This window comes from Vanacampus margaritifer, chromosome 17 (genome assembly GCF_051991255.1).
Source record: "Vanacampus margaritifer isolate UIUO_Vmar chromosome 17, RoL_Vmar_1.0, whole genome shotgun sequence".
In the NCBI taxonomy this organism is placed as follows: domain Eukaryota; kingdom Metazoa; phylum Chordata; class Actinopteri; order Syngnathiformes; family Syngnathidae; genus Vanacampus; species Vanacampus margaritifer.
Genome location: NC_135448.1, coordinates 7979865 through 8005032, shown reverse-complemented (window position 1 = coordinate 8005032; position 25168 = coordinate 7979865). Strand labels below are relative to the sequence as shown.

Sequence of the window (25168 nt, the reverse complement as noted above, 5' to 3'; positions counted from 1 at the left end):
AAAAATATCAGATGTTAACAAGGCTAAGACAGGTTTGCTGGCCATGAGCCGGTCTGCAAAAATATCTTTCAAGATATAGTACTAAACTTAAATTCCCTAATGTCTGAGTGGGATATCTCCAATAAATAAACAAATCTTCTTGACAAGCCTGCAGCTCAGTCTTCTGTTGTGATTGCAGCACTGATCGTTTTTATTTTTGCACCCGCAGTCCCAAAAGTCCTGGATGAAGAAAAAAAGTTCCGCGATTGTGCCGACCTTTACCAAGCTGGCTTTCATAAGAACGGCGTCTACAACATCCAGATCAACTTGCAAGAGAACAAAAGGGTGAGACGATCCAAAATCCCACTATTGGGAAATCAACACTTGGTGTGAACACTTCCATTGTTGGTTTAAAGTAAAGCACTTGGATCAAAGTTACTCTTTGCAAATGAGCTAAAGTCACTGAGCCACCGTGGGACATCTGCCACTGATGAGTGCCAATGATGAGTCCAAGCTGTGAATACTCTTAGCAGCTTTGAAAATGGAGGAATTTGGAGAGGGGTGAGGTGTGACGCCAAGCGCGGGGTTGAACATGACGGGGACGCTGGGGTTTGCGTGTGCGATATATTCTCACCGCTCACCAGCGACTGATTGATGAAGGTGATAAGTTGATAGATAAAGAGGTTTGAAGTAGGTGTGAGTGGATCGTATCCATCAAGCACCACTGCTGGAATCCTCTCGGCTGTTTTTGTGTGCATCCGCGAGATGGATGTGAGACCGTCTCCTGGAAATGATCGTGTCAGGGGTGCTTCCTTAATTAGACTCAGCCAGCGTTCATGTATGTTCAGCTGTGTGGGCCGGCTGATGTGAGACCTTCCCTACTCCACATCGGTGTCTCAAACTCAAAACAATGAGCAACCCCGCAGATAGACCCACATCCCTGCATTATCAGCTTACGCACACCGAGGTCCAAGGTTAAGGGCCATATTACACCCAGGTGTCTCCTGGTATGTGTCCATCCCGGACCTCCACTTTGATCTGGACCCTCTGATGAGGAACACCTCAAGGGAGTTGGTAAAGGATAAGAAGACGCTGATTAGTTTTGAGTGGGGCGTAGAGACACCGAGTTCCCAAACATGACCCCGAATAACTGAGCCCGTCATTGTTCCTGAATGCCGCAGAGAACCACATCCAATACTCAATTCGTTACATGTTCCAGTTATATAGCATTACATCGAATAAATTCCAAAAATGGCAGCCCACTGGGTGCTATCAATATTGCACCGTCAAAGTCTATTCTTGTTTTGATTTATAGGTGTATTGCAACATGGAAACAGCCGGCGGTGGATGGACGATCATCCAGCGCAGAGAAGACGGCAGTGTGGATTTCCAGAGGACGTGGAAGGAATACAAAATGGTGAGACAAGACAAATACCCGCATCATCTATGAGTAATACACAAGAGATCGTATTGGTGGTCCTTTTACTACGTTATGATGACAACATCCTGTTGCAACCATACTTTAGCAATCAGGTTTTGACAAATATTAGCTTTGTGGCGGGTTGAACATGTGGAAAAGGGTCCACTGATCCATTTGGAACACTTCAGCCAGATGTTATTCCTCCTCAACTTTAGCCTCTTTTTTGTATTAGAAACATTGTCTAGGGTGTCTTAGACCCGCCAAGATGTTATCCTTCCCCTTCTCAAACAGGAAATTATTGTGTGTAAATATGACAACAACTTTTTTTTTCTGCCTCTGTTGTACTGAGCTTGGTTCTTGCAGAGAACGTCATATGTTTGTCATCACAGAAGGATCTACGCATATTTGGAATGGCAGCGTGTTGAGCTGAATTGCATTTATTATTGCTGGCAGTCAAACCGGTGACTTTACTGTACAGTATAAGTCACGACTATGTACGCTTCAATGGCTGTCAGTTTATTATCAGATGGCCTAAATGTTTATACTTTCCCTGATAAACTGCTTTCTGTCTTTAGTTCAATTTCCCCTTCAGTCCTTTGGATTGATGTATAATTTACTTGTCAGTATGAGAACGAGCTCAATGACATTTTGCGATGGTACAAGCGAGAGCAATACCATGCGAGATCATATTACTCAAACTGCTGTTCTAAAAAGAAAAAAAAAGCAACAAAAAATTAAATATTTTGTTAGGTGATGCTATTAACATCTGGGGTTGAGAAAAATTTCTTTCTGGTGATTTAGCTCATTTAAAGAGTGAAGACAGACAGCTTCCGTGTGCTTCTGTAAACTGTGGTTTTCAAAGAAAAATATTGAATTCTGTAGAATAAAGCATTTCATCATGAGCTACGTTAAGTCAGCAAACAGTACAATTAGCCCAGACACTACTGAAACAATGTCATTTTTGTCCCCTATAATCGTTAATCTTGGATTGCCATTGCAACATAAAACAGAACCTCCCAAGAGTGATCCATATTGAGACATTGAATGTTGGGTGACCAAATGTCGTGGTTTTGTCCCGCTTTTATGCAGCTCCCATCCCAGCGTCCCATTTGCTTTGTTCGTCCGGTCAGCTAGCCAATTTTCTGGGCCGTGGGTATGTCAATCACACAGTTGTCATAGAGATTCATATGACTAATCTTTTTTTCTTTTTCTGGAAAGCTCAGTATTGTTCATTCGGTAATTTTACCGATTTGACATGTCATCATCAGTGCTCTCTCTTATTTTATTTTTTTTAAATGTGGGTGAGTAGGTGTATGTGCGTGTGTGCGTGCGTGTGAGTGTGTATTCATTAGTTCACCTAAAACCTATTAAAAAATCCCATACCGTTCACCTAAACCGAACACTTCCAGACAGTCGTGAGGCCGTCAGGAGACCCGAGGAAGGACCAAAGAAAAGAAAGGAAAGTGACTAATGACATATGACTAATCTAACTACATCTAATCGCTAACAGGCTTGTTTTCGAACTAGAACTACTTCCTGCTTCCATGTCTAAGAATATTTGGAAATGCTGTCCTACAAGCCTAATTCTGGTCAGACTCAGACCCGACGGAAGGTCATGGGTTTTTAGGGCGGCGTATTTGCAATGTTGCAATTAGGGACTAGCATGAGGTAAACGGCACAGCCAGCTTTCAAATAGCTGCCGGGACATAGCAAAAAAGCTTGGATAATGACGAGTGCTTGTTTAGCGCTGTTGAACTGTCAACCAAGATAGCATTTAGCTTTAGCTAATGCAATAACACAATGACCGGTCGCCAGATTATCTCACATTTAAATTTGTTATACTAAATAGCTCCTGGTGGGAATTTATTGTACATTTGATTTACAGCAAAACTGTAGTATCCGGGTTTTAAATTTTTTAAATCTGATCACCTTAATTGAAAGATCTCTGATGTGTTAAAATATTTGAAGTTTAATGACGAATAACAAAACGGTTAGGCCTGTGTTAGTTTTCATGTAGTTAGATAACAATAACAAGAACCACTAATATATATATATATATATATATATCACAAAACAGTATTGAAAGATGAGTTTAAGTTAGTTATATTGTATGACTTAAAATAAATTTCTGTTTGTTGCCTTAAAAAAAATTAAATGGAAAATTTGGGAGTAAAACGTCATGTGTGACCTAAATGCGAGTCCTATGAGACTTGACATGGAAAGCTTAGAGCGCTGAACAGGTGCACAAAGCGTGCATTACATTACATGAGGGGTACCGTGAACCTTCGGTTGACATTCACAGTACATTGTGCAACGCAGCAGCAACGTTTTATCACACTCTCCTTCAACGGTTTGGAGGTGACTGACGGTGTTTTATAGTGTTATTAGTTTTCACATTCTTGGTCTTCATAGGTTTGTGCATGGCTTTAATACACTCAAAGGATCGGTTATTCTTTCAGTCAAGGTGTTGTGGCCTGTAGTTGTCATTCTGTTTGTTGGCCCCGTTAAGAAGTTACGTTGTAGTATCATTTTTGTATTCAATGTGATCCAAGGGCTATTATGAGTAGAGATGATCTATACAAGGCCTTAACTTTTTTTTGTTTGTTTCTTTTAATGAACTTTACCAAAGTGTTTTTGACATAGTAAGACAGTTAATAGTAGGGTACTGACAGTTAGATTATGGTTCCATTCCAATTTGACTTTAATGTGAATGAATATCGCTAAAACCCGCCCAAACACTATATACTAATAAGAAATTAAACTTTAAAAAAAATATTAACTTATGCTGAGTTTTAAGTGATTATGGGTTTTGCATAACAATCAAGAGAACATATTATTATATACAAGTTCGGAGAAAAAAAAAAGATTTTTAAGGGTGAGTTTGGGTGGGCATTTTATACACGGGTGCGTGTTATGCAAAAATGCAACACTTACATTTTCTCTCCAGACTGGTATTGAAATGGACTCTGATTCACAACAGAAGACCAAGATGATATTCACTAAGGAGTGAAATATGTTGTATAGAAAGAAGAAGCTATAAAAAGGGGCCCGCTCACTTGCTCTTCCACCCACTCTGCAGGACATGCCTAAGCCCCCAAGAATGCGCCATATTTACTTTCCCTCCTTCCCATTCCTCATCACCACACACGCTAAGCACAAACACAGACTTTGCCTCCACCACAAGCATCATCAGCAACCCTTTCCAATTGGATCACTTTCGTCAAAGCCGTATCATGGATGTGTGGAACTGCCAATGTGGAGTAAACATTTTCGACAAGTATGTTTGAATGTATTTGCATGTACGTCTGAACATATTGCAAATATGTTAGAACGCACTTGAATATAAGTTTAAAGCTGCTGTATGTAACAAAGAATATCTTTACAACAGCCTTTTTAATTGACCATTTATGACTCTGAAACATTGTCTCCTCTAATTAGTGGATTGACACCTTAGCTGTTCACAATGGGTACTACTGCAAGCCTCTGGCCAATAATTTAAAGGGAAGAAGGGAGTGTTCAGTTTCATTTTTCAGCCACAGGTGGCAGTAGCGATTCTAAATTCAATTTTCTGCATTCAGCAGCTTTAAACGTATTTGCAAGTACTTTCAAACGTACGTGCAAATACGTTTTAAAAGTACTTGTAAATGTAGCATAACGCATTTGATAAAGCATTTAAGCGTGCTTGTAGGCTAAATGCTAATAATTTAGCATTTGTTTAAATAATTCCAGAGTACTGACTTGCACGTGTGCAAGTTTAAAAAAAAAAAATGCCACTTTTAGATTTTGGCCTGCTTTATACCAATACGTTCAAAACTTAAGAAAGTAAATATTTATTTGTCATTTCCATAAGGGCACGTGCATCAGGAATACCGCTCACTTTTTTTTACTTTAAAGTCAGAATTCTGAGATTAAAATCAGCACAGAATAAAGTGAGAATTATGAGAATAAAGTCAGAATTCTCACTCTAAAATCAGAATTATGAAAACAAAGTCAGAATCCTGCTAACTTTTTTTTCCTCTTCACTGGCCCTAGGAAGAAAAGAAAAAAAGGAATACCGCTCACTGCTCTTGGTTCCATGTTTACCTGCATTGCTGAGGATTGAGATGTAGATCTTATAGTAAAAAAAAAAACGACTGTAAACCTCCTAGAGTTTATATACTTTGTCTCATTTAATTCACTACATAGATGATTAGATGTTGAATTGAGACACTTGTCTTCTGGTTCAAATTATTTATTTTTTACATATATTTTCTTATTTATAGAAATGTACTGTACTGTGAGCACAAAAATAGCCATAAATAATGCCTGATAGCTCCCGTTAAATAGCAATTGTTGTATTTAACCGTAAGCTTATCAAATGTGTTTTTTTCCCACTACCAACAATATTTTTTTATTTCAGGGTTTTGGAAGCACGTCTGCAGAGCACTGGTTGGGGAACGAATATGTTTACCAGTTGACCAGCCAAAGGCAGTACATCCTCCGCGTTGAACTGACAGACTGGGACGGACACCAAGCCTTCTCACTATATGATCGCTTTCAAATTGGCAGCGAGAAACAGAACTACAGGTAATGATCACATAACTACGAAGAAGACCCTGTGCTTTTGGGCAGCAGTTCACATGCACATCTCTCAAATCCAACATTTGTTCTGGAAGAATTTAACAATGGAGTGCTACACTATGTGGCAAAATGGATGAGGCCTCTGAAAAAAAACCTTCAACATTCCTGTATCCAAACACTTCTTAACATAACAAAAATATTTCATCGCATACTATCCAGATTATTGTGTTGTAAGAACCTGGCTATGGAAATTATACTTTTTTGGATGAAGAACAGGACTTTAAGTGCTTTAAACTGTAGATGCCTGTCTGACATCACAGGTACTCAGTTACATGGTGTTTTCTCAAACTGACCTGCCTTTAAACTTTGAGTGCTCGATTCAAGGAGATGATTCAAATAGATGCGTACTCAGTTATGCAGTATGCTTCCCTCCCAAAACATTACAACAGTGAGGCAATTTACATTATTTTTGCCGTACGAATGAATTACCCGCATGTTGTTCTGTTCAGCTAGCTTAAACTAAGAAGGCTTGGCTAGCAAAATATCCCAAGATCCATTCCGTGCTGCTATCATGGAAATAAGTCAGAGTTGGTTGGGAAGTTAACAAGTACACAGCCGGTCCAATTTGCAAAGAGACTCATGTCCTTAGTAAGAACATTCTTACGTACGTTCTTAGAAAGACCGTACTTGGGTAGGTCACAAGCCCGTAGCCTATGTTGTGTTCTTCATATTGAAAAACAATTTATATATTTTAACCTGTGTATCAGAATTAAATGTAAATACCTGGAAAGGTCAACCGAAATGTCTCATATTTATATTTTGAAAACCTAAATGTTTTCAGTCTTCATCAAAAATAAATAGACTGACATCATTGTATAACCAAATGAGGCACGAAACAGATATTTAAAAACAAAGACGGAGATACTTTAATTGACAGAACAAGTGAGTGATCATAAGATTTAAACCTTTCTAGGGATGGGAACATTTCCAATCAATTCAATTGTGTTGATCCTGTTATGCAATCCTGTGGAGAGGTCTTTTTGAACGCGAATTCAAGCCAACTCAAATGTATTTCTTTGTTGTCTGTATAAATGTCCTTTGACAGACATATTTGATGGTGTGGGGGTTGAGTACGTGTTTCTGTTTATTCTTAGGGGGGTTAGTGATAACAGACCACAAACCCGGGCAGATGCTTGGGATTCTCAAATATGGAAAATTGCTGTAAAAATCCAAACGTTCCAAGAAGTCCCTGGCCTCAACAAAAAATTCTGACATCTTCACTTCTCAGGTTTTCGCAGTGATGCTGGTTCTGTCAGACAACTAGTCTCCTTTGTTTTGAAAATTGGAAAATCATAGATATTCTGTGACACATGAAGACCTTAAACTCAACTCTTTCATACTTTCTAGAGAGAAAATTGCTCTGTGTCTCTTAAATAGCGTGGGGTCATTTGCCTTGTTGCCATTTAATTTGGAGAAACATATTGGGAGGACAGTTCGCCTTGACTTCACTCTTGGGGGTTGACTCTTGGGGACAAAGATTATTAAGGAATATGAATCTCCTTTTGTTTTTCACTGTACTTAGTAATGACGACTTTTCTTACAACAAGGATCTTGTTGAAACTAATCACTTCCTAACCATCATAAAACAAAATCTCTCACGTCCTGAAAAGGATCCCTGAGAACCTATAAATCACCTTTGCTTAATTTTGCATTAATGTATTTGTCCCTTCTCCGACTAGTTCAGCCTCTTTGAGATGTCGCCTCACGCTCATTTCTATAAATATCTTTGTTCCCTAAGAAAAACTTTTGGTAGGACATTTGCTCATTGCTTTTCTAAAACATTGGCCAACAGAAACCAGAAGGTGCTGCCACATTATGCGTACTGGGACCCCTCCCTGTGTGTTTGAATGTCATAACTCACTATTGTGCTTATTGCTACTGATTGAAGTGGATTGCAGTGTGTAGTCCAGAGATGAAGATTATTTTTGGTACCGTTTAGGTACGAACAGCTAGGCTGCAGTCAGGTAATTGATACAGATTGATAAGGTCCTTATGAGGAACAGACAAATGTGAACAGTCCAACAATAACCAAGCAAATCCAAGAAAACATTTTTGAAGAGAAGGTTGTGTTCTCACTACACGTTCTCCTGCAAGTGCACATGCACGCATTGGCCCTACTGTGTAGGTGCTAGCATATAACTGGGGTCTGTGCTAAAAATAGCTCAGTGATGACCTGCTAATAAAAATTAATAGAATAAATATATATATATATATATATATATATATATATATATATATATATATATATTAATAACTTATCATGGTCCACATTTCTACGGAAGAGGATTAGGCCCAGTAAAGAGAATTAAAAAAAAAAAAAAAGTTGGCATGATTCTGACTTTCTTCATATAGTTCTGACTTTAAAGTCAGAATTATGAGATTAAAGTCAGCACAGAATAAAGTGAGAATTATTTAGAATAAAGTCAGAATTTTCACTCTAAAGTCAGAATTATGAAAACAAAGTCAGAATCCTGCCAATTTTTTTTTCCCTCTTCACTGGCCCTAGTCCTCTTCCGTACGTTTCTTAATTTACACAATATTCTTTCTTTTCTTTTTTTTTAATGTAATGATTGAGTTAAATGAAAGGAAGCGCTTTTTTTTTTTACTCTAATAATACAAAAAAGGACAAAAATAGCCGCATAAATAACACCTTTTTTGGGGTACTCACTATTGATATAAATATATATATATATATATATATATATATATATATATATATATATATATATATATATCTTCTATTAATTTTTATTAATTTTAATATTATTAATAACTTATCATGGTACACATTTCTACAGAAGAGGATTGGGCCAGTGAAGAGAATAATAAAAAAAAAAGATTCTGACTTTATTCATAAAGTTCTGACTTTAAAGTCAGAATTTTGAGATTAAAGTCAGCACAGAATAAAGTGAGAGTGATGAGAATAAAGTTAAATGAAAGGAAGCGCTTTTATTTTTAATTTACTCTAATAATACAAAAAAGGACAAAAATAGCCGCATTAATAACACCTTTTTTGGGTACTCACTATTGACATAAATATATATATATATGTATATATATATATATATATATATATATATATATATATATATATATATATATATATATATATATATATATATATTTCTTCTATTAATTTTTATTAATTTTAATATTATTAATAACTTATCATGGTACACATTTCTACAGAAGACGATTAGGGCCAGTGAAGAGAATTAAAAAAAAAAAAAGTTTCTGACTTTATTCATAAAGTTCTGACTTTAAAGTCAGAATTTTGAGATTAAAGTCAGCACAGAATAAAGTGAGAGTGATGAGAATAAAGTTAAATGAAAGGAAGCGCTTTTTTTTTAAATGTACTCTAATAATACAAAAAAGGACAAAAATAGCCGCATAAATAACACCTTTTTTGGGGTACTCACTATTGATATAAATATATATATATATATATATATATATATATATATATATATATATATATATATATATATTTCTTCTATTAATTTTTATTGATTTTAATATTATTAATAACTTATCATGGTACACATTTCTACAGAAGAGGATTAGGGCCAGTGAAGAGAATTAAAAAAAAAAGAAGATTCTGACTGTATTCATAAAGTTCTGACTTTATAGTCAGAATTCTGAGATTAAAGTCAGCACAGAATAAAGTGAGAGTGATGAGAATAAAGTCAGAATTCTCACTCTAAAGTCAGAATTCTGAAAACAAAGTCAGAATCCTGCCAACTTTTTTTTCCCTCTTCACTGTCCCTAGTCCTCTTCCGTACGTTTCTTAATTTACACAATATTCTTTCTTTTCTTTTTTTTTAATGTAATGATTGAGTTAAATGAAAGGAAGCACTTTTTTTTATTTACTCTCATAATACAAAAAAGGACAAAAATAGCTGCATAAATAACACCTTTTTTGGGGTACTCACTATTGATAAATATATATATATATATATATATTTCTCCTATTCATTTTTATTAATTTTAATATTATTAATAACTTATCATGGTACACATTTCTACAGAAGAGGATTAGGGCCAGTGAAGAGAATTAAAAAAAAAAGAAGATTCTGACTGTATTCATAAAGTTCTGACTTTATAGTCAGAATTCTGAGATTAAAGTCAGCACAGAATAAAGTGAGAGTGATGAGAATAAAGTCAGAATTCTCACTCTAAAGTCAGAATTCTGAAAACAAAGTCAGAATCCTGCCAACTTTTTTTTCCCTCTTCACTGTCCCTAGTCCTCTTCCGTACGTTTCTTAATTTACACAATATTCTTTCTTTTCTTTTTTTTTAATGTAATGATTGAGTTAAATGAAAGGAAGCACTTTTTTTTATTTACTCTCATAATACAAAAAAGGACAAAAATAGCTGCATAAATAACACCTTTTTTGGGGTACTCACTATTGATAAATATATATATATATATATATATTTCTTCTATTCATTTTTATTAATTTTAATATTATTAATAACTTATCATGGTACACATTTCTACAGAAGAGGATTAGGGCCAGTGAAGAGAATAAAAAAAAAAAAGATTCTGACTTTATTCATAAAGTTCTGACTTTGAAGTCAGAATTCTGAGATTAAAGTCAGCACAGAATAAAGTGAGAGTGATGAGAATAAAGTCAGAATTCTCACTCTAAAGTCAGAATTATGAAAACAAAGTCAGAATCCTGCCAACTTTTTTTTCCCTCTTCCGTATGTTTCTTAATTTACACAATATTCTTTCTTTTTTTTTAATGTAATGATTGAGTTAAATGAAAGGAAGCACTTTTTTTTATTTACTCTACTAATACAAAAAAGGACAAAAATAGCCGCATAAATAACACCTTTTTTTGGGGTACTCACTATTGATATATATATATCGTTGTAAGATTTTATCTGCTTAGAAGAACTTCTTAATAGGTGATGTTTTGCTTGTTGAACAGCCCAAACAGACCTTCCGTCAATATTGCCTACCACTAGTCAAAATGCTGGACATGTCTAATGGAATGTTACTTATTTGAAAGTTGTAAGAAAGAAAGATTTATTGCACTGTAGTTTCGAAGTTTCATATGAACTTTGTGCAGGGTATGGTTTGGACTCGTCTTCCTAAGGCTGTTCTATGACAGCAATAACCTCTGGTCATTGTAATGGACCTCATGTTAGTAGATCTGGGGCCCCCGTGTCAATCCCATCCTGCTCTGTTGTAATCCAACACGTTTCTTTTGTGTGTTTGGAGAAACAACTCCAAGACCTGCTTTAGACCTACAGTACACCTCTACGTTGAATTAACAAGCGAGTGCACCTCCACCAAGGAAAACGTTAGGTTTTAACATTTACGAACTTTAAAGAAAATTGGTACGTATCGACTTGTTTCAACGATGTTATATTTCTTATTTAGTTAGTGTTAGCGATTCAGCTCAGTTTGATGATTATGGTTTTATAACGCAGCATGATGTCAATCACCGTGACCTAGTTTCACTTGGAAATGGTGTCAGACAAACAAATCGCAGACATCTGATGCCTCCTCCGACCATGTTGCAGTTATTTTCTTTTGTTGACTGGGGTGTCGGACTTAATCTGCTGGTGAAAATACTTTGTTGACACTTGGTAAATACGAATATAGATTACGTCAAAAACTTCTTCAAAGAAATTTTGGATGACATATGATGAGATGGCTAGAACTTTTTTTTTTTTTTTTACCTCATTCACTCCCAGCCATTTTTCACTGAAGCAACCCCGTTTGTTTCCGGCTGTTTTACTGGATTTTGACTGATTTGGCAAGACCCATAGAATATCGTGTTCTATTAAGAAAGATTAGTTTCTTCTTCTATCTGGAAAAATATATATATTTGCATCTGTTTCCTTTTTTGCAGCAATTAGCATTAGAATAATAATAATCTCATTATTCACAAACCTGTTGAAAACACTGGCAAAAAGAGCTTGTTGCAACATGGCCCTGGTTATCTCTTACACTCTGCTGTATAAACACGTTTTTGGGAATGAAGGACAAAGTATTAAAACAACATATTTAACCAATTCTGAGGTTGTAAACCAACTGTCCACCTTTTTATTTATTTATTCATCCTAGACAGGGATTGACAGCCTAGGACTCGATTACTAAGACTATGTTGTTCCTTATCTTTATCACTTGAGTTTACGACATTTTGAGACGATTCTACTTACAATTTGTGTTCAGAACAGACCTTGATAGAAAGCATAGCAGATAGCAGATGTCTGTTCACTTCGTAGTTGTTGATCTGGCAAATATGCCGGACACCCAGTAAACACAGACACGTACTATTTAAAACTGCCTGTCAAAGTGTCATGTAGAAAATCCCTCTTGATGACGTGTCTTGACAATTTGTGAGCGCAACAGAGATCGCGGTGGCTTTGCAAAATGGAGAGCAAAGAGTTAAAAGTGTAAGTCTGGTCTTTATCAGAGTAGAAGCAGACCTTATCCTTGACACAACATGTTTTGTTACTTGGAATTAGGACTTACTGGACATTCTATTTGTGGGTTCGTATGTCGTCTCCTGGAATACAATTTCGAAAAAAAACGCCTCCTGCCTGCTAGACTGAATTGTTTGGAGGCTTGCATACTATTTGCATGTTATTTTTCTGGAATGCTGGCCAGAAACAAAACATTATTATTTGGTATGCACCAAACTACAGGGTCGCTCTATTGGTGAACAACATTGAATATAAAATATCTGCATCCTTCCATTGGATCGCTATAAGAATTGCTTCAATGGCCAACAGTTCTTTTTTCCGATGTTTTTACTTCTCTCCTTCCACAGATCAATCTTTTACACAGCTGTATAAATAAAGAAGCTAAATGACTTTCTTTGCTAAAGGGAGTTTACCAGTCTCTCTGAGGTATTCAACCTACTCCAAATTGCTCTTACTTGCACTGTCATCAACTGTCATACATAAAATTTAAAACAAAATCTCATTTTGAATTATCGAAAGTAACAGGGTAAAGAAGTCAAAAGGTTCATTATGTCTTGTACACATGTGGAGATGACAATTGAAGTCAGGGAAATACATTCTTGAGTAGGAATATCGGCAACGATAATTGGCCTGGCCTATTATCGGCGCCAATATTGGGCATTTTGACTAATATCCGTATCAGGCTTTTTTTCAAAATCTGACGGCCATTTTAATCTCAGGGAACTATTTATTTAAATTTTCAGTTAACTTTGTATGTTTTTTTTCGACATTAAAACAAAGAAATGTGAAAGTTTAAGATTGCAGGATTTTTTTTAATTTTGGAAAAAAAAAACGGATCTATGGTTGTACTTCTTTAAGTTTCCATTTAACTTTTTAAGACATACTGATAACCTTCGGAGCGCCCAGAACTTTTTTTTTTTTTTAACATTAAAACAAAGTATATTGTCCAAGATTTAAAAAAAATAAAAAAATCGAAATTTTGAAAAGTCTGAAAAAACATGAATGCTTTAAGACATCACAACAAAGTCAAGTTTGGCATTTGTACTTTGTACGCCAACACCCCCCCCCCCCCCTTTACTGTAAAGGAATATTGGGTTAAAATATCGGTTACTTACCTCCGTGACTACTAATAATCGGCATCGGTATCGGCCCTGAAAAAAACATCGGTCTATCTCTATTCTTAAGCCGTTTTCACACTGCATTTAGCAGGGCACAGCATCCCCGTCCTCAAACCCATTCATTGTGTTTGTGGTGAAGGGTAGGGACCACATAATGGAGCATTGCATTAAGTCCAGTAGCAAAAATAGGATACGATTTGATTAACACAACATAAACCGGCATTTTCTCCTTAAACTTAACATCTGCTTCCAGTGCGTTTCTAGTTGTCATTTTATATCCAGTCAACCCTTCTAATGTTGTTACAGGTGCTCTATATAAGCCCATTCACAACAACAAAAAATCTCTCTCAGGAGACATCTCCTGCAGCATGTTGTGTCTTTATTGCCTTCCGTCACTCACACTCCTCTTCCCTCTTCCTCACCCTGTTTTCATGTCGGGCCTCCCTCCTTCCTGATGCCTTTCAGGCTGTTCCTGAAAAGCCACAGCGGGACGGCAGGCAGACAGAGCAGTCTAGTGATCCACGGAGCAGACTTCAGCACCAAGGACATGGACAATGACAACTGTATGTGCAAGTGCGCCCTCATGTTCACTGGAGGTGAGTGCAGTTCCAAACGCCAACGATTGACATTTATGCAAAACACGTTGCTTTAATCAGGTTCATTTAAATCATTTTTGTGGTTCACCCGCCGCAGCAATTTGTGGAATCTTAAATTAATACAAACTTGGTGTCCAAATGGACAAAAAGATAAGCAGAGAATGAAAAAAATACAACACAACTACAGTGGTAATACAACACTAGGGATGTTTGATACCACTCTTTCTGCGACCGATACCGATACTCAAACCTTCAGTATTCACCGATATCGATACCATTATTACTTATGATACATACAATTTCCCAAAAAATAAAGACAGATTTTTTTTTCATTATGACATTTATATCCCAACTATAGCAAATTTCCTTCAAATTGAATGAAATTAAAGGCAGTTTGCAACGGCGGAGTCCAACCCAAGACACGCTTAGTGCCCCCTCTTTTGAATAACATTTCGTACTAGCAGAGCGTCTGCAGCATGAAATAAATAAATGTGAGAGCAGAGCGTTTTTATTTATTAATTGATATTTAATTATATTTATTTTAGTATTTATTTCCACATTTATTTTTAAATTTATTTGTATTTTTTGAATCTCGTTTTTTTTATTTTTGTATATATTTTGAGTTTTATTATTTTATTCTTATTCTTATTTTCATTTTGATTATTTTTTTGGGATTTACCAAATACGTAAACGGCACCGTTCTATTTTTAGCACCTCAGCTCGAAGGCGTTAACGAGGCAATTAAGCGTGCGGCAAACGTAAGCGAGGCAAATAAACACGGCGAAGTTACGTGAGCTACAAACATATATAAAACATATATAAATTAAAAAAAACAAACATATATATAAATAGAAAAAAAAACATATAAAACATTTATAAAAAATTTAACCACAGATATAGATGATATTACTCACAACAAGAGTACTTATTCTCAGTAACGCAATGAAATGAACAAGTGTTACCTCATGAGGAGACACACAGGAAACAAACGAGATGAAACAAAACGTTAGTTCCCCCCAGTTTTTATGACAGTTCCTGACTGAAAAATGGCCACAAGTGTGTGGGCCAATACAAGTATTGATATCCGTCACGAGTACCGATACATGAAACGTGGCCTGGTATCGGTCCGATACCGATATGTGGTATCATTTTTTCCAATAATGCCACGGGGTATTGAAAAAATACAACAACAAAAAAACATTATTGACTGGCAAATACATTCAAACGTATTTGCAAATACATATTTGCAAGTATGTTCCAACATATTTAAATATGTTTAAACGTATTTGGAAGTATGTTCCGACGTATCTGCGAATGTTTGAATACAAATGTTTGAATGGACTTGTTAGGCTAAATGCTAGAAACTTAGCATTATATAAGTTAAAAAAAGAAGGTATTTTTTAAGCATTTGGCCTACATTTTACCAATTTAAATAATAAAATAAATTAAGTAAGTAAATATTTGCCAATTTGGAGTGCGCATTTTTGGCTGGGAAAATATGTTCGAACGCATTTGCAAGTACGCTGGAATGTACTGAACTGTACCTTTGAACATATTTAAATATGCACACCAGAAAAAAGAAAGAAAGAAAGAAAGAAAATCAATGCAATTACGTCTGTACTTCAATGAATCCATATTTGACTTCACAAGCCTGCCACAATGTTCATACCTTATTAGTTCAAGTCTGACCGAACTGAACTTCCTCCTGTAATGCATACAATGGTCTTATGTTGCAAATATACCGTAATATCTTTCCACACCTATTAAGCCACATTCTGCATCCCCTCCCAGTTGCACTGTGGTCGGAAAATGAGCACAATATAAAAATGTTCGGGCACTGCACCAAATGTTAGCCTGATTTAAAATGACACGGCTTCTCCTGCCTTGAAAGTGGAGCCCAGTGACCCGCGCTGCTCTTTTGCTGCTTTCTGACAACTAATCAAGCATTTCAAAAAAGCTTTCCCATCGGTATTGCCACATTTCATTGTGAGTATATTAGAATAAAAAGAACGGGACAACACCCTAACGGCTGAGTGATTCTTTGCTTATTGCCAGGCTCCAAGGTTACCTGACTCAGGATTAGTCCAAACCCAGCTGTGCGCTCGTTACTTAATTTATGTCCTGCTAGCGTAAGAACGGGCCTGATATTAGATGATGTAAGTGAGAAAAAAATACAGTAAAATGCCATTCTGTTCCATAATAAGGGAAAACGCTACATATGGTCTTTAAGATATTTCAAGGGAATGAATGGCAACAACTTTGTTTAACCATCATTGAAGTTGGCTGTGGCCATTCCCACAGCGGCGCAGGGCGCTAGATCTACGAGCGGGTTAGTCTGGTTAATTCAATTCTGATGTATTTTCCTCTCATTACTTTTACTATTATTTTTTATTAATACCCCTTCTCGAGCCTAGGCAAAAATAAATAAATAAATAAATTGAAAGTTGTGAAAATGAAATAGTAGCACTATATTCTAGTGAAATGTGATATAATAAGTCACCAGCCAAAGCAAGCATGCGTTTTCTCTCTACCGAATTTTTGTCTTACTCAGCAATAATTGTCAGACTTACAAACACCCTTCAAGTTAAATGTTTTAGCCTGAACTCATTGTTACGCCATGAACTCTTTTGAGAAATGAGCTCATCAACCCATATAAAATATTACTGACTCTTGTTTCCGGACATTTTCATTAATTTCTCACGAAACATGACATGGATATTGGCAAGCAAACGTATTCAAATGAATCTTCTCCTAAAGCCAGCGCTATAAAATTATACCCAGTTTTGTCAGCTAGTTACCTCACGCTTTGAATGCTGTTGTGTACGGGTGGCGCGTGTGTGTGTGTGTGTGTGTGCTTATGATGAAGCCGTGAACTTGGCATCACTGCGTTGAGTACTAGCAACAAGGGCAGCACATTCCCAGTGATGGCTGACAAGCCTGGTGAAATGTCACAGGCCAAAGTGGCGTTCAGGTTTGACATAGAAGGGAGTGTGTGACACATGCCATGCCTTGCATATGTTCTATATCGGACTGTATCAGCAAGAGAGAGTTCACAAGCCACAGATGGAAGATGTGAACGTTGCATTGCTGATATATCAAATACAGTTTCATGTATACGGAAGAGGATTAGGCCCAGTGAAGAGAGAAAAAAAAGGTCGGCAGGATTATGACTTTATTCTCAGAACTCTGACTTAAAAGTCAGAATTCCTACTTTAATCTTAGAATTCAGACTTTAAAGTTCTGAGACTTTAAAGTCACATTTCTGACTTTAATTTCAGAATTCTGACTTTAAAGTGAAAATTCTGACTTTAAAGTCAGCATTCTCACTTTAAAGTCAGAATTCTCAGAATAAAGTCAGAATTCTGAAATTAAAGTCCGAATTCTCAGAATAAAGTCAGAATTTTAACTTTAATTTCAAAATTCTGACTTTAAAGTGAGTATTCTGACTTTAATCTCAGAATGCTGACTTTAAAGTGAGAATTCTCAAAATAAAGGCAAAATTCTGAAATTAAAGTCAGAATTCTCAGAATAAACTCAGAATTTTAACTTTAATTTCAGAATTTTGACTTTAAAGTGAGTATTCTGACTTCATTTTGAGAATTCTGACTTTAGAGTCAACATTCTCACTTTAAAGTCAGCATTCTGAGATTAAAGTCAGAATACTCACTTTAAAGTCAGAATTCTGAAATTAAAGTTAAAATTCAGACTTTATTCTGAGAATTCGGACTTTAATTTCAGAATTCTGCCTTTATTTTGAGAATTCTCACTTTAAAGTCAGCATTTTCACTTTAAAGTCAGCATTCTGAGATCAAAGTCAGAATACTCACTTTAAAGTCAGAATTCTGAAATTAAAGTTAAAATTCTGACTTTATTCTGAGAATTCTGACTTTAATTTCAGAATTCTGCCTTTATTTTGAGAATTCTCACTTTAAAGTCAGCATTCTGAGATTAAAGTCAGAATACTCACTTTAAAGTCAGAATTCTGAAATTAAAGTTAAAATTCTGACTTTATTCTGAGAATTCTGACTTTAATTTCAGAATTCTGCCTTTATTTTGAGAATTCTCACTTTAAAGTCAGCATTCTGAGATTAAAGTCAGAATACTCACTTTAAAGTCAGAATTTTGAAATTAAAGTTAAAATTCTGACTTTATTTTGAGAATTCTCACTTTAAAGTCAGCATTCTCACTTTAAAGTCAGAATTCAGAATTCTGAAATTAAAGTTAAAATTCTGACTTTATTCTGAGAATTCGGACTTTAATTTAAAGTCAGAATCCTCACTTTAAAGTCAGAATTAAGTGAGAATTCTGAGAATAAACTGAGAATCCTGCCAATTTTTTGGCCCTAGTCCTCTTCCGTACATGTATTTAGTATTTCAATATACTGGACTCTTACAATCTCTTTCCCTTAATGGCAAAAATGGATTATGGATTATGAGTTATGTCACCTTGAGAGTGGAATAAAAGTTTCCCATGCCATCACCAGGCAGCGTTCCTCAGTGTAGCTGGTGCACACATACTTGTGCTTTAAATAGAGAGAGGTACCAAAAAGAGTTCAGCAACAGGTACTGGCCTGCGAATGACCCCAGTGGCAACACAAGCATCGCCACGGGGAGACTCATGCCTTTGGGCAGTATCACTATTTCCAAAAAAACATTTTAACAACGCCGTCGGAGCCTAGAAACACCAACAACATAATTGTATCTGTGAAAACACGGAATCAAATCCGTGTTTAACGACGGCATTCATGAGTACGACCAACAGAGGGCTAAAGGTTTATTTGAACAACTCAAGATCATGAGTGCCTTGCTCAAGGGCGCCTTGACAATTGCCAAGAACTACACTAGTATCTCTTCAACAGCTTGTTGCTATTCAAGTAAGACTTGAACCGTGACCCTCTGGCTCCAAAAGTCCTTACGGATGAGATGTTAAATGGGATTTTCTGTTTGTTCTAATTCATTGCCAAAACTCATACACATCTGGATCATTACCCGCTGAACAATGACATCACAGATTCGTGTCCAGTATACACACGGCAAATTTGGATCATCTTTTTCCTGATTATTTTCTCTGCTCACAGTTACAAGGCAATGTGCTATTCTATCTGATTTGATAGATGTATGAGACACTACGAAAAAGCGTAGCACTGCCAAAGTGTTCCAAAGTATTTGCAAGTACATTTGTACCTGCAAATGCGTAGAAACGTTCTTGCAAATACCTTTAAATGTATTTGCAAAAAGGTTTGAACATATTTGTAGGCTAAATGCTAAAAACTTAGCATTGTTTTCCCGTAATACCACAAGTTAAAAAAAAAGCTATGTTTTTAGCATTTAGCTTACATTATATTTTTACGTTTACAAATTAAATAAGTTAACATTTTTATGATTCATTATTCTGTCTGCTATGTGTGATTTCCGTCCTTCATTTTTTTCCCATAATGCCATGGGGTATTCTAAGTTTTTAGCATTTAGCCTGCAAGTACATTTGAGCGTATTTGCACATTTGTTAAAAGTATTTTTTTTTTCAATATATTTGCAAATACATTTGAACAAATTTACCAGTGAATTTTTTTTTTCTCCACATTGACAATTTATGTAGCACATGTTGCTATTATCTACCAACATAATGGAATGCATAACCATATATCCACAATATGTCTAGTAGCACAGATTGTGGTAATTTTCTTGTTTTTTATTACCTAATCTACCTGTGGATTCTTATTAAAATGTGAAGGGCTGGGTATCGATTATAATTTCCTCGATCGTTTTTATTTCGATTCACAAGAGTTCCGTTTGGTTAAATTTCGATTTTTCACGATTTGACTCCATTCACTTCACTTCAATCCGATATTGAGTAATTATGGAACATAAATTCATCTTAAATATCAAGTACATGATAAAAACGCCACAAACATTAAATTCCAAATTCATTTTTGTGACTGGTTAAATGATTGATTTTATTAATGAAAGTACCACGTTTTATAATCATTTAATTGTTACACAAACATCAGCAAGGATGAGATGAAAATATTTTCATAACTCTAATTCAATAAGTGCAAATTTAAGTTAAAAAGATTCTGAATAGTCTTAAAGTGCAATAAGTCATGTCTTTCAAATTCATGTGAACAGTAAATTTCAAGAAAACAGTAAGATACAAAAAATATTTTGGCCTTTAAAATACAATTTTCTTAGGAATTTATGGGGAAAAGATAGTAAAATAATCGATTCATGGTTTTATGAATCGACATCAGGCTTGAAAAGGAAAATCGATTATAAATTTTTTTTTTTTTAAATACATCCCAAAAAAAGTGTATTATGAGCATCTCAACTTATCCTATCCACATACTTAAGCACACAAAAACATGAGACTGATTAAAACAATGTCTTTATGTTCTGGTTTTAGGTTGGTGGTTCGATGCTTGCGGCCCATCCAACCTTAACGGCATGTACTTTGTGCAAGGACAGCACGTGGGGAAGGTAAACGGTATCAAGTGGCACTACTTTAAGGGCCCCAGCTACTCACTACGAGCCACGGCCATGATGATCCGCCCGCTGGAATTCTCCTAGCCGTTCAACCCCCAAATGGCTATTTAGCACATTAGTGGGACGCTTTCAGTTTTGTCCTCATCTCATTTCACCTGCCATGCTTCATAACCTTTCCCTCCGCAATGAACTTGAGAAATAGCCACGGGGAAGAAAACAGAGGGAGGCATGATTTATGTTCAGATCAGATAAACACACTTGTAATTATTTAAGGACACTATAAGGCAAGTGTTTATCCCACACTGGGAATGTGTGCACGTTTTCAAAACACGCATCGATCAAATTTGCGTTCTTGCGATTTGTAAGGATGAGGACGTCCGGAATAGGACGATGTCTGAATGAATAGGATGGATGGCAGAGCAGCGAGGACTCACAAACTGCAGGACAGAACTGATCTTTTATGCTCTGAGGACACAACTCACATATTTGTCTTTTTGTATTAAATTGTTGCTCACAGAAAAAAATGCCTTCATTGTTATAATTATTGTGTTTTTAAGTATTCATCTCGTATGACAACTTTATACAAATATCCACCATCACATGAATGTTTATTACAGTGCAGTGTATTATGGATTTATATGTTCGGTATGAAGTTTGAAGGTGGCCTTTATTTTATTAATGGTGATGTTCAATGGTGATACATTGCTGGTTGTTGGAGTAAGAGGGGTCGTTCCATGCCATATTAGCCAGTGGGTTTAATTAACCAAGCAGATTTTGATTTTAATTAAACTTAGTGTACTTGTTGATACTAATGGCACAACAGTTAATCTGACATTTTGCTTCCTTCCTTTAGTCCTTCCTCTGGTCATGTCTCCCTAATCCGGAATTCAGATGTATCTGGGGTTGGGGAATGATTCTGGATTTGTAACTCTGTGGATGGAGGGTGATGCCTGGTTGGTGTTGGATTTCACTTTATTTCATCTTTTTTTCCTTTGATCCTTCCTCTGCTCTCCTGACAACTTCACGACTCTGAAGTCTCCGGTACAGGTTTCAGGTGAATTAAAGAGTGATGATGATGACATGTTTACTCTCTAAGGCTGCTAAATGAATAATACTGAGCTCTCAAAAAAAAGAATGAAGTAAATCTGACATTTTAGGTCAGGAGAGCAGGAGTTTGTGGGCTACGGCGCTCCGAATTTGGACATTTTCAGCAAAAAGGGGCGTGACTGACTCCTTATTGCTGCTGAAAAAAAAATACATCTTTGTAACTTTTATATGTTATAGATAACATGTGAGATTACATTTTTTGAAAAAATAAAGATAACATGATCAACAAGGTCATTTCCAAGGTCAAATTGTAGGTCAAAAGGTCAAGTTACTAAAATATGCACTCATCTTCCAAATGATTGCAGATTTAGAAACCTTGTTGAATTCCCTTTCCAACAAAAGACCTGTTTTGTGAAGATTGATCCAGTAGAGTTCGAAGGAAGGTGGCCACGCCCCTTTTTGCAAAAATGCCAAAATTCATAGCTTCTAAACCCCAGCTCCAATTGACCTAAAATTTTAGAATTATTTGTTAGTGTCATCACTATGAACAAGCACACTAAGTTTCACCCTTGAAGGAAAATGTCAATTTTTGGGCTTTTTCTTTTTATTAATATTAAATAATTTGCTCTCAAAAACATATAAATATGTTCTATTTTAAATGTTTTAAGTGTCCCAAAGACGTATTTATACGTGTTTTAATGGATTTTTATTTTATTTTTTTTAATGCTTGAGCATACAGAAAGCTTTGATGCAGCCTCTCAACTGCAAAGAACGGTTGAAGAAATGGTAATTATTACAAAAAACGGCCAGTAGGTGGCAGCAGAGCAAAAAGCTCAACCAGGGCCATGTTGCAACAAGCTGTTTCCCCCACAATTTTGAAAAGATTTGTGAATAATAATGAAACTTAGCTATATTCTAATGCGAATTGCTGCAAAACGGAAACAGATAGAAATAGACTTTTTTTTCCTGATGAAAGAAGAGACTTTAATCTTTCTTTCATGTTTTTATAGCACTAGAACACAATATTCTGTGGGCCTTGCAAAATCAGTCAAAATCCAGTAAAACAGCTAGAAGTGAAGTGGATTGCTTCTGTGAAAATGGCTGTGAGTGAATGAGTTAATATCAAATATAAAGCATATGAAAAAATCATTGAGAGAGCTGAAATTGCACCCAATTGTCCAAAGCATGTTGAGGTTCAAAATGGCACCGTCCCAAATTTCTAAATTATTATTGTCATGATTATATATGAGAAACACATTTTTGTAGTACACATGGGTAAAATTTTAAAATGTTGGCCCATTGACTCCCATTATAAACCAGAATTTTTCATGTTTTTTGAAGCAGTGTACACTGTGATGTGTTATAGTGCATTTCTCGCGATTACCCAATTTATCCCTTCACCTGGAGCATTAACTAAACTTAGATTTTTTATTTTTTATTTTTACTTTAGAGTCATAAAAGCCATAAAACACCAGATGGCACTAAAGAGCTAATTATCATTTTTGATTGAGCTGACTTGCGTGCGTTCTATGTTCCCCATTTTTATACCAAAACAAGAAAGCACGGTTGGGATCAAGAGCTCAGGCCTGTGAGCGTGTGTGGACGCAGTAACAGTGACGTGCACACACCTATGAGTGTGTGATAAGTGTATGTGTACGCATGCGTGAATATTCCAATTTGAATATGTTTTTTTTATTTTAATTTTACTTCTGTGTCGTAAAAAAAAATTTGTTACGAGGGATTTAAAATCAAAAGCTGCTTGGGTAAACTCACTGGGTGATGGGGCATGGATCACCCCACAGCTACTTGAGAAAATAATGACTAGTCCCATCCAAACATGGATTCTCTGAAAGAATATTAGGGCTTTGGAGAAAAAACATACACATTTGCATATTCAAATCATGTTGCTTGATACTGGGACTGAGACATAATAAAGAATGCCATTCACCATTAAAAAAAAAAAATACTATAAGGGCTTATATTAAGCCGGTTGCCATGTTTGCAAATTTAACTGTCATGTATCATCATAATGTCAACTCTAACTGAGATAAAGCAAAGGTTTTTTTGGGGAGAAATCAGCATGACACGTCATCTGAATTCAAAAAGTCTGTTTTCCATTAATGCTGCTGGGGTCGGATACGAGGCATGTAAATTCATTGTTCCAGCAAATTATTCACCTGATTGAACATTTTATAATGTTTACCTTATGACAACAGAATGTGTTGGGAGGATTCAAGGAAGGCGCATGTAGGAAGAGTGAAGTACGCATTTGGTGTGTCTGGAACTTGTAAAGCTACCACTGACTTTTTCGAATAACATTTGGATCATTGAATGTGTTTGTATATAAATCAGCTTTCCCGAGGAAAGCTTCTTTTTTTTCCGTCAGATTAACAAAATGAAGATAACACAAGATAAGTGTGTCACTGATAACTCTGCTTTTACCTCATTAAACTGTAGATTTGCTGATTTATTTAAACATATTTTGTAACGTGGTCAGTGTTGTGTTGCTACCAAATAAAATGTGATGCACTAAGATTATAATCCTTGCTTGGACTGGATTTTTTATACACAACCGATGATACATTTGTGGCTAAAGTTTACGTACTCTCACTCCTTCATGCTTCAAAATTCTTTCTTAAATTGTATTATAACTAACTTTTTTCAACATGCCAAATTTAAAGGCTGCTCATAATGTATGTTTTTTTATTAATTGATTCAATATTATGTGATCAAGAATATTTGAATGAAATCCCCAAATGGATTGTATATTCATAGACTTAAGATACGCATTTGACACAATAAATCAGAATGTGCTTCTAAAAAAAGAAAAAAAGAAAGAAAGAAACGAGTGAGAGGAAATGCATAACCTGTAGTGTCCCTCAGGGGTCTGTACTAGGGCTTTTTTTTTAATATACAAATGATTGTTTGATAAAATTATATACAGTATATATATATATATAATGTTTTTGGGTAAATTCAATGCGGACATTTAAATCCAAATTAAAAACGATAATGTTTGAAATTGAGAGAGTAAAAAAATATAAGTTCATGGGAGTGTTTCTGAGTTACAATATTAGCTGGAGGCCTCAAATAAACTGCATTCATTCCAAATTGCCTAAAAATATTGCTATAATGAGCAAATGTAGACGCCTACTGGAGCAAAGAAGCTAAAAAAAAAAAAAAAAAGTATGCAGGGCCAAAACTGCAAAAAAATAAATAAATGACTAAATAAATTAATTAATTCATAAAAGTGAGAGAAAAAAAATAAATAAATGTTGAAATGAATAAATATGTAAATAGGCTTAAATATCAATCAATAAATAAAAATGCTCTGCTCTCACATGTATTTATTTCATGCTGCAGACGGTCTGTCAGGTCGGAATGTAATTTAAATGAGGGAGCGGTCCTAAGCGTGTCTGACTAATGACCGCCCCGTACTTGGAAATCTTGCACTGGGGCAATTCC

General features: G+C 35.6%; 1 protein-coding gene across 1 annotated transcript in view; it reads left to right on the top strand.

The window, feature by feature from the left end:
* The window catches only part of angpt1 (angiopoietin 1), a 55982-nt gene extending 31738 nt beyond the window's left edge, over nt 1–24244 (top strand). Inside the window, exons 5-9 of the mRNA XM_077548661.1 lie at nt 209–324; nt 1295–1396; nt 5799–5965; nt 14047–14177; nt 20577–24244. Of these exons, the coding sequence (XP_077404787.1) occupies nt 209–324; nt 1295–1396; nt 5799–5965; nt 14047–14177; nt 20577–20740 (680 nt within the window). The 3' untranslated portion in view covers nt 20741–24244. The remainder of the gene's footprint in view (nt 1–208; nt 325–1294; nt 1397–5798; nt 5966–14046; nt 14178–20576) is intronic.
* The last annotated feature ends 924 nt before the right edge of the window (nt 24245–25168 follow it).